The sequence below is a fragment of the Pteropus medius genome, unplaced genomic scaffold (genome assembly GCF_902729225.1).
Source record: "Pteropus medius unplaced genomic scaffold, Ma_sr-lr_union100, whole genome shotgun sequence".
Taxonomy (NCBI): domain Eukaryota; kingdom Metazoa; phylum Chordata; class Mammalia; order Chiroptera; family Pteropodidae; genus Pteropus; species Pteropus medius.
Window position 1 is genome coordinate 12,091,530 of NW_024349803.1, and position 16,229 is coordinate 12,107,758.

A 16,229-nucleotide genomic window follows, 5' to 3' on the forward strand; every position below is an offset into this window, starting at 1 on the left:
GGGTATTCATGGCCCTGCCTCAGGAGCCTGGCTGACCACCCCTCATCCCCCATTTACTTCACCTAGAGATCCAATTTTTTGATTCCAAAGCCTTGGAGAAGCTCCTCTGATTTAAGATTCCATAAGTGGACCAATAGTCCAATTGTAAGAACAACAGATTTGAGCTCCTAATAAAACATCAGAAAGTCTTCCGTGTCCATGCTGCAGGCATGCAGATGGAGAACGGGGAATTGGAGCTGCTGATGTCAGTCACTGATGTGGATTATCGGTCAGGATAGCAGGTTTTGCTGGAGGAATAAATGAACCCAGAATCTCATTGGCTTAAAATAACAAAGGTTTATTTATCATTCCTACCACATGTCCTTCTTGGGTTGACTATGGCTCTGTTCCATGTTGACTTCCCACTGGGATCCAGGCTAAAGTAATAGTCTTTATCTAGAACACTGTCGATCTCATGGCATATGGAAAAGACACATGGTGAACCATGGACTGGCTTTTAAAGCTTTTACCTTGATGTGATACATGTCACTTGCACTCACATATTATTGGTCGGAGCAAGTCACATGGCCAAATGGTATCAGTGGGTCAGAGAAACATGTTGAGAACAGAATGCATTTTATCACCACACAGTTTTAGTAGGGCTTTTGTCAAGAGGGCCTCTCTGCTTCCCCTGAGACTCGCTACCACTGAACGGCTCCACCCACCAAAAATAGAGGACTTCTTATTAGCTTCCTACAGGAAGGGCCCATTTCTGTGTGGTTCATTGCTGCGTCCTCACCACAGTGCCTGGCACGACTTAGACATCACATAAATGTTTTTAAAATAATATGGAGTCAATATTGCCAATCTTGAGACTACTCTACAGAATGAGGCGACTCTCCTTGACTATAATCGTTACTCTCCTTGACTATAATCGTTCCTCTCCTCGGAGACCCTCTTGCTTATCTCCATCCCTTCCTGTGCTGTGGTGGATCATGAGGAGGCATGTCAATCACCATAGCCACCGGCCCATCTTGCAGTCCTAAAGACACTCTGCCCAAACCAAGACCATCCAGAGCAGAACGCAAACCCTGCAATTAAGAAGTCCAGACAGTGACCACTGCCTCCAAGCTCATTTGGGTTCTCACACCACAATGTGCCCTGAAATCTGCCTCATTCGCCCCATCTTTAACTACTTGATAGCTCAGAGAGGCTTCCCCACCCTGGGAGGACTCAAAGACCTTAAATCAGACCCACATCTGAGTCCTAGTCCCCCATGCTCAAGCTGCAGTTGCTGTGCCCCAGAGCAGTGTGACCACTCAGCAGCTTGAGACCTTCGTGGAGGAGTCCCAAAGAGCATCTTAAATACACTAATGTGCAGACAATGCCATGCTATCCTAACGAATGATGTATCTGTTTACTCACTGCTCTCTCTGGAGTCCCATAGGGAGAGGAGAGAGAGAAGAACTTTGGGAGAAAGCAAATTTCTCTGTTTGTTTAAGTGCACTTAGAAATGAAATACAAGCTGTTTGTGGAAATCTGCCCATCTGGCTAAATGCAGCTTGATGGTTTCCAGCAGGCAGCATCTGTGGATTAGGCAGGGTGGCCTGCTGCTCCCCTCACCAGGGAAGGCAAGGGAGCACTGCGTCTATGGCCTTGCAAAAGCGTATACTGTCTTCAAAATGCCTTTCTGTGGACAGCCACCTGTGTAGGGAGGTGCCCCCAAGGGACTGGGCTGTGCTTGGTAGGACACTATACTGTGCAACAGGAAGAACATTAGCTAGGTGTCTGAGAGCTGGGCCTACCTCTAGCTGGCTGTGTGGCTGTGTGATCTTGGTCAAGTTGTTTCCCTGGGCATCAGTTTCCATGTTTGTAAAATGTACAGGAAGTTACAAGATCCCTCTCCAGGTTCATTAAGGTGGTACAGTAAGGAGGAAAGAGCTGGAAAGTCCTGCTGATGGGTCTCCTCACTAGCTGGCTGTAAACCTGGGAGTCACCGAGCCTCAGGTTTCTTATCTGCGAACTAGAATCATAATAATATTTGCCACATAGCTGAGTAACTAAGAAAAAGCATTCAAGTACTTAATTCAGTTCTGGTACTCAGTGCCCTCCCCCCCCCAAAAAAAAGTCTCTGGGAAAATAATAATAAAGATCTATAACTATGAAAACAAAGTTCCACATATAGCATATATGTATAGAATATCCCTGACCAGGGGCTTTGGCAAATGCAACCAATTTTTCTTTCAGTCTCCCCACACTCCCCACCCACTACCTCCACCACTACCTCACATTCATACTTGCATTACACTTCTCTCCCTCTATCCAAACCTGTTTTGGGAGAAATTACAAACAGCCCTTTGCTAGTCTAAGGTGCTAACTGCAGTGTGAATTCTACACAGGGACATTTGCTTTTTAACAACAGCAAGATCCTTAGCCAAAAAGGAAACTCAGGTTGTTGAGTTTTGAGCCTTGACGAACCCCACCTTGGTCCCACTGTGTGGAGGCCCGCCCACACACCTCCGCACTAGGTCCTGCTAGATGGCACTGGCTGCATTGGCTTCCGCTAGCAGTTAGGAGTCCTGAGTGCCCAGCCTGCATCTCTCTGGCCACCTGAAGTTTCAAGAACTGACACACTCTGTGTGTGCCCCAGTCACCAGGCTGTCTTCATGCTGGGCAAATCCTGGTGTCAGAGCCAACTTAATTATGGATCAGCAAAGCAGTTGCCATGTTGTATTATTCTGGGTGTCTTAAGTGTCACCGTTGGAACTGATCGGAGTTCGGTGTCACCCCAACAGCAGGGGAGAGGGAGAGGGATAACAGCGGCACAGAAATGTAGTTAGCATTTTCCCCTCAGTTCTTTCTCAAATGAAGCAGGGAAGAATTGCAGGTCATTGAGATTTAATTGTTTTATTAAAAGTGTATTTTAGAAAGACAAAGTATGCCCTAAGAGGCACATGGTCTTGGTGATGAGAGCTGCAATGGAGCGCTGTAATAACAACTACTACAATAAGAGAGCAAAAAGGGCCAGAAGTGGGAATGTCTACCTTATATTTGGGCTGTGATGCGTGGTTCCAAAGGCATTCCTAGGTGATTGACAAGTGAGGTCATTTTGGTCGACACCTGTCTCCTATATAACTCTTTGCCTAGTGCGCATGTGCGTACCCCGAATTCTACTACCATTGGGGTGTTCTTTGGCCGGTCTCTAGGCTGAGCCCCTATCCTTTTGTTCTCCCGTTGCTTATGTCTGACTAGCTACCTAACATCGGTAAATGAACTTGTTCCAAAAGACCATGTATCTCCCACTCCCAAACCACCCCTAAATTTCTACTGGCTACCACCTTAGTAGGTTTCTTTCATTCAAATATCTATGGAGGGCAATAACCCTTATGGCTTTGTTAGTCACTAAAACGTTAGTGTGAATTAACTTACCAGATGAGTAAAATAGATACCAAATGAGGCTCGAGGGGCACCAGATGAGAACGAGTAAATATTGATCAAAGGTGTGGGACATGGACAAGAGGCCAGATGGGCAGGTTCACATGAGCATCGGGTAGATGGCCAGAAGCATCTCATGGAGTCACTGGATGGGAGGAAAGGTAGTTATACACATTAACGGAGCGTTTATGGTGTGTCAGACATGGTACCAACTAAAACCTCTCAGAAATACTCATGTAAATAATGCAGTTAACGCTGCCCAAACTTGGCCTTGATAAGCATAAGCTATAAAGTGATCATGAACTGGGAGACTGAACTTTCCCACCCTCTCAGATCCTGCCGTTCCTGAAAGCCTCTCCGGGTTGAGCCTCTCACAGTGCTAAACAGAGCATCTGGCTCCAAGGACACATATTTTTCACATAACATAACTTTCAATTGCCAGCCAATGGGTGGCTCAACCCTAGACCCAATAATCTGTTCCAGGGCTGGAGGGAAAACTGGCTGAGTTGAACATTTTCAAACAAGTATATTGGTTCACGATATGGCACTTCCCTGAGGGATTTTCAAAGGTCATTTTAACTATGGGAGATGTTTGTGGTGGCTCACTTTGGAATCCAATATCTAAGTGAGATGAGACTCTGATACACAGAATTCAGAAGTCCAATGATCCCTGAGAAATGGCAGGTAATACACCCAACCACTGTCCTTCAAATCCATCAACAGTTATAACTGATGGTCAGTGCCATGTCAGGAAACAGCCCCCAAACCTGTGGTCCCCCACACTGGGCAAATCTTAGCCTCTCCAGCTGTTATTCTCTTACAGTATCAGGAAGCCCCTGGCCCTCCTCCTTCCTGAGTGGCTGAGCCTTACTCCTGTGTGGAACATAAGGATGCAGAGAACTCTGCTGGCAGCATTTGAGCCTCACTGGGAAGTCAGTGGAGACCCAAGCATTCTCCCAGCTCGGACATCTAGTCTCTGCAGGGCCAGCCCCTCCCACTCACTACAGCTTCACCCTCCGTAAGCTGTCAGTGGGATTCTCCTAGGACATAAATGAGCCCATGACACTCCCACCAATTCAGGTTAAGTCCTCAAGCATTAGACTGGGATCCTAGTGGCAGCAGAAGAAATAATGATTATAATAATAATGATAAACTTATAGCTAACATGGAGTGAGCATTCACCTTGTGGCAAGCATGCTGCTGTAAGCTCCACCGTAATGTCTCATTCAGTCCTCACAACATCCTGGGGAGGGGAGATACGATGGAAGGAGGTGGAACGTCGGAAAGGTTAAGTGACTTGCTCATAGTCACAAGGCCACAAGTCATACTGCCAGGCATCAAATTCGTTTTGACTTTGGAACTCAATCACTGTACCATTTGGCCTAAAATGGTCGTAAAAAAAAAAAAAGAAAAGAAAATGTGTGTTGAGTACAAAGTGGCTCACGCTCCTCAAGGGATCAGGACCTAAAACTTTCCCCAATCATAGCCCTGATCACACTGTGTCACAGTTGTCTGCCAACTTGTTGGTTCTGAGCTCCTCCAGGTCAGGGACTGTGCTGATTCTCCTTACATCACCAGCACCTAGCAGGGGGCTCGGCACTGACAATAAACCTTGCCTGCTTACAAAAGCCCCCAGGGAGCTTCACTTCCCTGAATTCCTCCAACACTTTTTCCTTATATAATAGTTAATTGCACTCTGTCTTGCCATGGGCAATGCTTTTCTCTCTAAGTTAGCGATGCCTCCCCACACAGACCACAAGCATTGCAGGAGCAGGGATGGTATTTGGCCATTCTATTCCCGAGTCACCTAGCTCAGGGCTGGGCACAGACCTCTGAATAAGTACATTAAGTACAGCTGATCCTTGAACAATGTGGGAGTTAGGGATACCAACCACCTGTCCAGTCAAAAACCAAGTGTAAATTTTGACTCCCCAAAAACTTAACTACTAATCGCCTACTATTGACAGGAAGCCTTGCCAATAACATAAACAGTCGATTAATACATATTCTGTATTTTATATATAATATATTGTACTCTTACAGTAATATAAGCTAGGGAAAAGAAAATATTATTAAGAAAATCATAAGGAAGAGAAAATACATTTACAGCATTTGTTGGAAAAAAATCCATGTATAAGTGGACCACACAGTTCAAATCCATGTTGTTCACAGGTTAACTGTAGTTCATTCTGACCCAGGAGCAGAAAACAAGGTGAGGCCACCCACCTAATGAGAATAACCCTTTGTTCTTTCTGTCCCCCGGCCCCTGCAGGAGCATCCTCTGGCATCATCGACCTCTTGCCGTCCCCCAGCGCTGCCACCAACTGGACTACAGGACTGCTGGTGGACAGCAGCGAGATGATCTTCAAGTTTGATGGCAGGCAGGGTGCCAAGATCCCTGATGGGATTGTGCCCAAGAACTTGACGGACCAGTTCACCATCACCATGTGGATGAAACACGGCCCCAGCCCTGGCGTGCGGGCCGAGAAGGAGACTATCCTCTGCAACTCTGATAAAACTGGTGAGTCTCGAGCTCAGCCCTCCCAGTGGCTGCCTGTGATGTCCCAGCAGATTATGCAGAGACCCAGCCACCAAAGACATGGAAGAAAAGCAGGAGCGTGAGAGGCGCCCTGGGAAGAGATTCTGGTCTCTGGTTTTCCAGATAATGAGTCCTGGGCTTGAGGTAGAGCCAACCAGAAAGAGGAGAAAGTAGATATATAGACACAAAGAATACAAAGCTGGGATTGGTGGTTTTAAACTGGGTTCTTCAGGACCCCAGCCTCTCCAGAACTAACTTAGGGCTGCTATGCATGAGATGGTGGGGATGCATGCTTATTTCAAGCAAAGCAGCTCCACTTTCGCTATATTATGGATATAGTAAGACTTCCAAAAGTTATTTTCAATGAAAGGGCCGTGCTAGTTTAAAATACTAGCTTGAATATCACTGTCTTACATAATAATGATAGCTAACATGAGTTAGGCATTTTCAGCATGCTGCTACACAAGGCATTTCACAGCCTGATGGTTAAAAGCACCCCACCACTTATTGGCTGTGTGACATCGGCAAGTTATTAACCCCTCTGTGCCTCACTTTCCCTGTCTATAAAATGAGCATTACAGTACTATCTACCGATAAGGTTTTTATGAGGATTAAATGACTTGATGTATGTGTAGTGCTTTAGAACAGCACGTGGCACATAAGAAGTGCGATCTGTCTTAGCTATTACTATTCTAAACAGTGTCTCACATCTCTACAATTTTATAAAAGCATTATTGTGTTTCCCACTTTAAGAATAAGGAAAGCTCCCAGACAGGATAAGTAACTTGTCTCAAGGTATACAGCCAGTAAGTATCGGGACTGGAATATAAGCTTAGAGCCAGTTAACTCGAATCCTATCCTCTTGTCACTACACCTCACATGCAAACACACACACGCACACGCACACGCACACGCACACACACACACTGATATGATATGCAAATTTTATGGCTCCATCTTAAATTATAATTCCACACGTTCCCATTTCAAATGCTACTTTTGTTAAATTACCCAAAATAAATAACCATAGTGGATATTACATCGAGAAGAATGACTGACAGCTCAGCCTCTGCTGTTGGAGAGAGAAAGTTCATAGCTCAGCTTTCCTACTACTTAAGATGTGACCTTTGAGGAGTTGCTAATCTCACTGAGCTTCAGTATCCCTATGTATAAAATGGGGAAAATAAACATGAAATAATGCATAAAATTCACTTACAGCACCAGATGCATAACCAGTTCTCCATCCATCATATGCCTGATGCTTTTGTCATTATCATTATTACCTCTGGTTGTATTCCACATTATGCTGCCACCAGAACCCCACATTTCCTCTTTAAGTCAATATTTACAATAAATGTTCACGTAGTTTTGGATATAGAAACTGAGACTGAGCGAGTTGCCCAGTTTTCCCTACATATGGTATGTCTATTTTGGAGCCAGTGCCCAGGACTGTTTTTTCTGGGACCCTCATGGAAAGACTCTGCCTACCTACATGAAATAGCTCTGAGGTTTGGGACCAGGTTCAGAGCCTAGCCCACAGTCCCAGGAATCACCACGTGGCCCCGTCCTTGCAGTGCCTCGTGGGGTGTTCCCATCCTGATGCAGGAGCCAGCATCAATGAGACAAGGGCTTAGGAGTGTATATACGAATGCAAAGCAACATGAACTGGGGTTAGTGGCCACACACATATAGTCCTTGCTGAAATGGCTCAAATACCCCTGGGAGATAGGGCAGACAGATATTAATGCTCCTGCTTAAGGAGAAGGATATTGGAATGTAAAAGGTTGAGCAACTCGCCCAGGATAACACAGCCGATTACCAAGAAAAACAGCCACCTAGGTCCAATGGCCCTGCGTTCCAGGCACACACTATTGGACCAGTGGTTCCAACTCGGCTGCACATGAGAATAACTGACACACATGTAAAATATATAAATGCCAAGGCCCTACCCCAGCTCAATAAATCGGAGAGGTTTATTGAGACCTCCCATTCTGGGAGGTTCTTTTGGGTAGCCATGGCTGAAAACTCTGCATCAGGCAGGGATGCCTCACTTTCGTCAGAATGGTCCAGGCATTCGGCACTCTTAAACCAGCAAGCCCTAGGTCTGCTTGCTCGCTTGGGCCTTAGAATAAAATAGCACTTTGCAAATTCGTTTAAGGTTGGCATAAAGAAGATGGGGAAGATTTTTCTCTAATTTCTCTGACTTTAAAAAAAAATCTATAAATAACTCCTGGCCCTAAATTTTAAAATATCAGGAATAAATTAAGCTTGATTAGAACTTTTGTATATCAGAAAATTTTTTTCAAGTAATAAAAACAGCATGTGTTTATTATAGCCAAAAAAAATGAAAAACAGAGAAATATAAAAGAAAATACATAAACCACCTAAAATCCTAACATTTAGAGCTATTTTCTGATAACATTTGGTATATTTCATTACCAAATGAAATCTTATTGTATTTCTGTGTATATATCCTTGCAATTTTCAATCTATTTTTATAATACATTTGATGCTATTGTTATCTGTTTCTTTTACAGAACATCATTTCTCTATGTGATAAAAATATTCTTTTAAATATGATTTATATGACAGTCTAAAACTCTGTCATGTGGCTTTATTATACTCCATTTGACTGGCTCCCTTTTGTTAGACATTTAGATTGTGTTTTAAATGCAAATAAAACAACGCTGTAATGAGCCTCCTCATATACACCTTTATGGACATTTCTGGTATTTCCTGATCAGAAGTTGAATTTCTGAGCCAGAGAACATAAATGTGAGGAGGGCTATTGATATAAATTCTCAAATTGCCCTTCACGAAGATTGCTCTAGTTTCTTACTTGTCCACTAAGTAAAACTGACTAATGCTGAGCCATTATGAGCTAATTCATAAATAGTTGGATAAAAGAATTGATTAGTCATCAAAGGCTAATTGCAGTTTAAAACATACGAAAGAAAACCACTATCACCACCAACAATACAAAAACATCTCAGTGGCTAACACTTTTTCATCAGTTTCCCTTATGTCTGTGTCCAGCCATCCTAAGTGGGGCTGAGGACAAGGAAGCTCTTCATCTAGACATTCGGGGACCCAGGTTCCTTCCATTGTTTGCGCTGCCATTATCAACCACAGAACAGAAAATTAGAATAGAGTTGAGCATAAAAGGGTTTATTGGCTACGCCAGAAAGTGGCATGTCTCACTTCTACTCACATTTCGTTGGCCAGAGTTTAGTCACATGGCCCAATCCAACCACAGGGGAAGCTGTGAGTTGAGTTTCCCTGTGTGTCTAGGAGCAAAGCAAACAGAGTTGGGTGAACACATGGAAATCTCTCTGCCGTGAGGATATTGTGTGGGGGCAATTGTGCCCCTTCAAGCCCACCCTTGTTGGCCCTTATCTCTCTATTCCTGGTGTGAGCAATGCTCTTTCCTGCCCTCTCTCAGTAACTTCTCTCCCCACACATGTCTACTCCTCCTGCCAGGATCCCCTCTTCCTGGCAGGCAGCTCTCTTGCAATCTTTGCGTTTCAGTCTCTGAGAGCAATGAATGATAAGTGGCCACATGCAGTGCCACGTCCCTATAGGGCTTTATAAGAAAGAGGGGCCAACCTGGCACAGCAATCGGGTGAGAGAGACAGGGGTGACAGCCTGGTAGATGTGCTAAGATGATACCCTTGCCTATTAGGAAAGAGAAGGGGTGCTTCCATACTTTCGGAGATGCCCAGGAAACCACTCACAGAAATTGAGGTTGTGTACTGTAGAGAGGAGTCGGGAACCTCACTCCCAGTGGTTTATTGGCTGAGCTGCAAACACTCTTCAATCTGCTCCAGGCTGCTGTCAGAACAGAGATCAGAAGCTCTGGGGAAGTTTGACTCACACCCCCAGGAATCTAGGGTATGTGAAAACTGGAGCCTAATGCCCAAGGGGTCTGAAAGCAAGAGGCTGATGGGAGTGCCTCAATGGTGGAGTAAGGAGAGATGGGTAGAAGATGGGTACTACGATTTGGCAGGACACAGGTGTTTTTGTTCTTATTTTGTGGACCAAATGGGTATCCAGAAATGGGCAAGGCTAGAGACAAGAGGGCTGCCTGCCAGGAAGACAGGATCCCAGGAGGAGAAGCAGATGGCGGGGCAGGGAGAAGTTACTGAGAGGACAGGAGCCTGAGAAAACTCATGAAAGATCAACTGCAAAGAGCATCACTCACACTGGGAATGGAGAGCTAAGGGCCAACAAAGGTGGGATTGGAGCTGGTACAAATGTCCCCTCCATTCAGAAAGGGACTGTGTCACTTATCAGATCAATTCCTATGTAAAGATGATAACAGGTCCATTCTCACTGAGGGTATAGGGGGGCGGGGGTAAGTAGGCAGGGGAGGAAAGGGCTGTACAAAATATTTTGCCAAGACCCAAACACATTTCAGGGGTCACGGGTACCATGTGAAGCTCTCTGCAGGGCCTCTCCAAAAGCCAATCAATGTGTCAATGAAGGAGCCCATCCACAAGCACCTCTGCCAGGACAGAAGACATTTGACATCCCTGAGAAAATGACAAATTCTCCCGGGCTCTTTAAAGAGACTTTCCACTTCATTCTTTCTTATCCGACTTCCCGACCTCTGACTATGATTGGAGCCAGGAGGAGATTGAGGATGAAGAAGTGGAGCAAGAAGAATTAAAAAACAGATCTTACCCCCCATTATTTCCCCACCGTTGATGACCAAGCCATGGATCGAGACTGAGCGAAGGAGAAGGGAAGTCATTTTCACTAGATGAACAATGACGTTTGATTTGGAAAGAGCCCTTCAGGACCATTTTAAGATCTGAAAGTATCCAGAACCCTTTAGGGCCTGCCAGAGACGTGGGCCAAGAGAAGGACACAGAGCTGCAGCAAAGAACACAGGACAGGAAAGGAAATGAAGCTGATTCTTGGGCGTATTATGTCACCAGCCCATTGACTACAGCAGGTCACCTGCTGTGGGTGGTACCTGCAGGAATGCAGACAAAGGGAGGGAGAAACTCCGAGGCTGGAGGATGCTCTAGATCTCTCTCCTTCCTCTGGTTCCACCTCCTCACCCACAACCTCTCCTGACTCCAAATAAAACTAAAGAGGAAAATTCTTTCTTTTTCCTAATATTTATCAACAGAAACTACAAGAAATCAGTTATGAAATATTTAGTCAAATCCCAATAACCAAGCCTGGGTGTTTTGCCATCCCAAAGACTGAGTGCTCCCCAAGACAGTGGCCCAGTCCGTCCCTGCCACATTTGCTAACTGACCTTTCACCTCCCTTCTATTCTTCGGTTGCATTTTGAAGAATGAATATGCTTTTGTGAAAACAGCATACAACACTACTTTGTTATGTTGCTGTGGTCACGAAGCATTGTAATAATCCTTGTAATATCTTACAGTCATTGAGCATCTGTTCTCATTGTCTCCATTAAGATGCCTTCAGTTACGAGGAGTGGAAAATACAGATCAAAATGATGTCAGATAATAATAAAAATAAAATAAAACAAAAGGAATGTGAGGTTCTTGTAACTAAAAATGTGCAGAGCTATGACAGCTTCCTTCAGGCAAAGTGTCATCACAGCCCTGACTCCTTTTCCTTGCAATTTTTCAGCTCTGGCATCATAAGTGTATCCATTTCATGTTAGCAAATATGGATGCAGCAGTTCCAAGCCTCCCAGTTATGTACTACAACTTCTAAAGACAAAGAGAATATCTCTGCTTTTTGCTTCCTGCTAAAAAAAAAAAGTAGTAGTTCTTTCCCCGAACTTCTCAAAAAAAACCTCCTGAATCACTGGCCTGAATTGAGTCACTCGCCAGTTCCAGACAGAAGCCACAGGGCCAGGCGAATGGCCTACATTGCTGGGCTTGGACCTGGGCCCTGAACCAATCACTGTGGCAGGGGGATTTCCATGAGCTTGTTTGGCCAGAACCAATCAAAGCCCATCCCTAGAGATGGAGTTGGTGTTGTTTTCCTTCCACTCAAGCCACATGGGCAAGGTATGTACAGGAGGTGCACAAATCAACCACAGTATCCTATTTTCATGATAGGATAGGATCCTATTCCCATGGATTAGAATATCCAGCATTCTTGTCACGATACGGTTAAGGAACCTGGGCTCTGAGAGGCTAAATAACCCTCTCAGCATCACTCGGAGATATTGCTTCACCCAAACTCTGTCTGAATCTAGGGCCCGTGCTCTTTCCACTATGCCTGGTCCCCTGCTCATTTACCCAACATCTATGGAGCGTGTGCCTCATGGAAGATTTCCATGTGGGCTGCTATGCAGTGAAATGTGAGCTCTCTGAGTACTGGTCAAAGGACTCCCCCTTCCTTCCCATTGGGTGTTATCTGGTGGCTACAGGACATTGTGGCTGGGATCCAGACATGAGATTTCCTAAGAAGGAAAGGAAGTTTCTATAGCAGGGAAGGAAAAAGTCTCATCCATTGTCTATGAATGGGGAGAGAGATTTGGAAAGTCACAGAACTATGTCTAATGCTGGAAAATCAATTTGTCCTCTCCTACCAGCAACTGAAAGTGAGGCAGCTCCCCTCAACTGCACACAGATCAGAGAGGGAGATGTGCTCTGTGGTACCCCTCGTCAAGCCTGATGAAATGAAAGCCCAGAACTCTAGGAGAAACCAACTATGTTAAAGGAACTCAGGGTCGCCGATGTGATTGTCAGAGAGCTCCCTTAACCCTGTACCAAAATTTAAAAAAAAAAAAAAAGTTTTTTAACCTAAGTAATTTGCTCCAGGGACTGATGTAGTATCTGAGTATAGGTTAAGTTGGTATATAAAGCCCAGATGGCTTCCCGGCAGCAGTTTCGCTGTGGGCTTTCTTGAATTTTCTCTCTTGCATTTAGTGAGCTCCACCACGTACGTTCTAGAACATTCATCGGAACCAACTGTAAAACAGAAAATTAGAATGCCAGTGTCCTTTGAGGTGTGCTTAGTGATGTAGCTGGAAGACTTCTCTGGCAGAAACTGACACAGCAATTCCCTCACCGCCCCCAAATCCTCTTTCTGCTTTCCAGAAATGAACCGGCATCACTACGCCTTATATGTGCACAACTGCCGCCTTGTCTTCCTCTTGCGGAAGGACTTCGACCAGGCTGACACCTTCCGCCCTGCGGAGTTCCACTGGAAGCTGGACCAGGTATGGCATGCACCTGACATCTCACCCCTGCTCACTCCTTTGCAGGGGGTGTGGTGTGCTCCAGTGATGATGGTAGTGGGTAGGCCTTCATGGTTCTGGTTACTTGCTGATTTGGGGAAGAATTAACTCAGGGAGACAAACAGCATCTTAAAGTCAGGATGGAAACTGCTGCCTTAAAGACCATTTGGAGGTGGGGAGGGCCACAGTCCCAGCTGGGACCCGCCCCATCCCCCCCCACCCCCGCCCCGCCCCCGCATGGTCGGTGGATCTGCTAATGTGCATCTAGTCCATTTGCTCTGTGTTGAGTTCACGGGAAGCTGGTTCTCTTGATCCTCAGGCTCAGTTTATGATCTTTATTAGCACATCTTTATCTCATAAATGCTCTGTATCTCCTCTCTGATCTTCTACTATCTCCTTTGGATGATGGTACAGCCTTGCTTTTGGTGACACAGGTTGAGAACAGAGACTAGAAAACTTTGAAGTAAACAGTGACACGGTGCACTGTGAATAGTACATGTTCTTTTCTGAAGTGGAAAAATCTATGACTCACTCCAGAGCCTCATGACTTGTGATCACAAGGACCACTGTGTCATACTTGTCAATGACAAATGAAGTGTCTCGTTTGAATCAAAACCTTTGAAGTGTCTGTTTCCAAGGGCTTTGCAGCACAGATTGTGGAGGTGGCACTCGCTTCTCTGGGTGACTGTGCCACTGAAAAAGTAGTCTATGCAGAAAGCCTAAAGACGGCCTTCGGCTAGATTTGAAGAGGGGATTGTGAATTTTTTAAAATGGTTTTAAATTAACAAGAGGGAGAGTGCCAGCAGGCAGAGAAGGGGATGGGGTCTGCTTAATGAAGCAGATAAAATGATGCTCATTCTTTGGCCTTACTGCCTGGGGCCCCAGCAACTCATCTTGCTTGCTTGCTTTCCCCACCCACATCCTGAGTGCTTCCGGGGACCTCTCTCTTCTCCCTCCAAAACCCACTGCGTGTGCTTCTTGCCTCACCTTGTCTTGGACTGAACTTTCCATAACCCTTTTCCTTCTCTCCGCCTCTTACTTACATCTTCCCCACCCTCTCCCGTAAGACTTAAACCCTCAGGTTCCCAGTGGGGCCAATCTTGGAGAGTTGTTACTGGGAAGAATTCCAGGAGGGACCCATTTACATTTAGATGAGAATGATTGCTGCTCCCTTTCATCCACCTAGAAGTACTGACATATGCTCTTTAAAAGACAGTTTCATTAACCTCAGGCAATCTCTCAATGGTGGAAAAGCAAGCCATGGGACAAGGTCAGGGTTGCCAAGATAATGGGAAGGATGTTTGAGGGAGCCCAGTGACAACTGCCTAACCCGTTCCCAATAAATCGCATCCTGCTGGATCCTGAGATTTTGGAAATACGGCATCTGTGTTAGTATATGTTCCTCTGAATTAGGAATTCCGAGTCTTACAGAAATTATGAAATCTTGACATCGTTTATTGGATTTCCCCACAACCTCTCGCTTACCTTCTAAATTGCCATATGGCTTATATGAGGTGTTTTTAAATACATAATATGAATAGAGGTACATTAAATTTGACGTTGTGAAGGATTTTAATAACAACATCGCTGCATTGCCTGAGATAATTATAGATTCCCTGTAGCATTTTCTAAGGTGGGGCTGAGAAGCACTGATATAGATAAATAATGTCACAGGGTTTGGGATTAAAAATAGGTAAGAAAGGAATTCTCGCTCTGCAGTTAAAGATATGGTGAATCTAGGAATTCTGAAATCTGTTCCCAAAGTGATGAATTTAAGGAGGGCTGAGATTCACTGAACAGCTCCCAAACCACTGCCAAACATGCTGTGTGGGGGGGACTCAATCTCATGCCTGCCACAGCTCTGCCCAGAGGATGATGAGTCAGGAGACAGAGGTTCAGGAACTTGCCCAAGGTCACACAGCAAACCATGGCGAGCACCTGCCTTTTCCTTTATACTATGCTGCTCCTTTGGTGAGCTTGCTGATTTAAAATTTTAAATGTTTTCATTGTTAAATTTAAAATATTTTAATTTAGAGGTCAGAATTATCACTGAAATGTAAAATGTTTATAGTCTTGATGAAATCGTATGAAACTGTCAAATCTTCAGTTTGTTCAAGCTTCGTCTTCCTGGTCTTAGTCAGCAAGGGTTTGCCATAACAAAATACTACAGACTGGGTGGCCTGAACAATAGACATTTATTTATCACGGTTCTGGAATCCATGATCAAGGTGCCAGGCAATTCCATTCCCCACTGAGGGCCCTCTTCTTGGTTTGTAGACAGCTGCCTTGTTGCTGTGTTCGTACATGATGGAGAGAGAGAGAGAGAGCTCGGATACCTTTTCCTCTTCTTATAACCCACCGGCCTTATTGGATTAAGGCCCCACCCTAATGACTTCATGTAACCCTCACGACTCCCTAAAGGCCCTAACTGCAAATACAGTCATGTTGGAGGTTAGGGCTTTAACATATGAATTTGGGGGAGTATATAATTCAGTCCATAAATTCTTCTACCAAAGAAATTAACATTAAAAAATGTAAAGGCTGCCTAGTGATGATCAGAAGCCTCAGCTCACCCGGACAATTGCCCTCCCTTTGAAAGGAGTCCCAGTCGGTAGGATATAGGAAACCTCAACTGTATTCATGCTAGCCATCCAGTGGTATCTATAGACCGGCCCGAAGATTCCTCTCCCCTTATTCAATTCCCTGTGTAGACAGAATCTTACCAGGAGTTTCTTAGATGTAAATCACTTAAAGCCCAAAATGTGCATACCTGATAAACTCTTCTCCCCCAGGAAGCCATCCTGGGTCACCCTCCTGAGTGGTTTGCCTCTTCCCTGTGCTCCCCAGACTCCATGCAGAATGCTATTCCGATACTTGCTGTACCCTAGTTACCCATTTATCATGCCTTTCTGCTCACTTCGCTCAGAGCTCCTGGAGGGCAGGACTGTGTCTTGCTCTCTCTTGTTCCTCAGTGAATGTTATAGCCCTGAGCACATAGTTGGTGCCCAGTAAATGTTTGCCTAACAGTGAATGGATGTCAGGATCCAAAGAAGGGGCAGGTGAAGTGAGGGAGGCGGAGAGGGAAGGAGAGAAGGAAAA

At 45.0% G+C, this 16,229-nt stretch overlaps 1 protein-coding gene across 3 annotated transcripts in view; it reads left to right on the plus strand.

Annotated features, from left to right (window-relative positions):
- The window catches only part of CLSTN2 (calsyntenin 2), a 574,723-nt gene that overhangs the window by 471,806 nt on the left and 86,688 nt on the right, over positions 1-16,229 (plus strand). For all 3 annotated transcript variants that reach the window (XM_039837304.1, XM_039837305.1, XM_039837303.1), the window contains exons 7-8: positions 5,687-5,935; positions 12,991-13,112. In XM_039837304.1, coding sequence (XP_039693238.1) covers positions 5,687-5,935; positions 12,991-13,112 — 371 coding nt within the window. The remainder of the gene's footprint in view (positions 1-5,686; positions 5,936-12,990; positions 13,113-16,229) is intronic.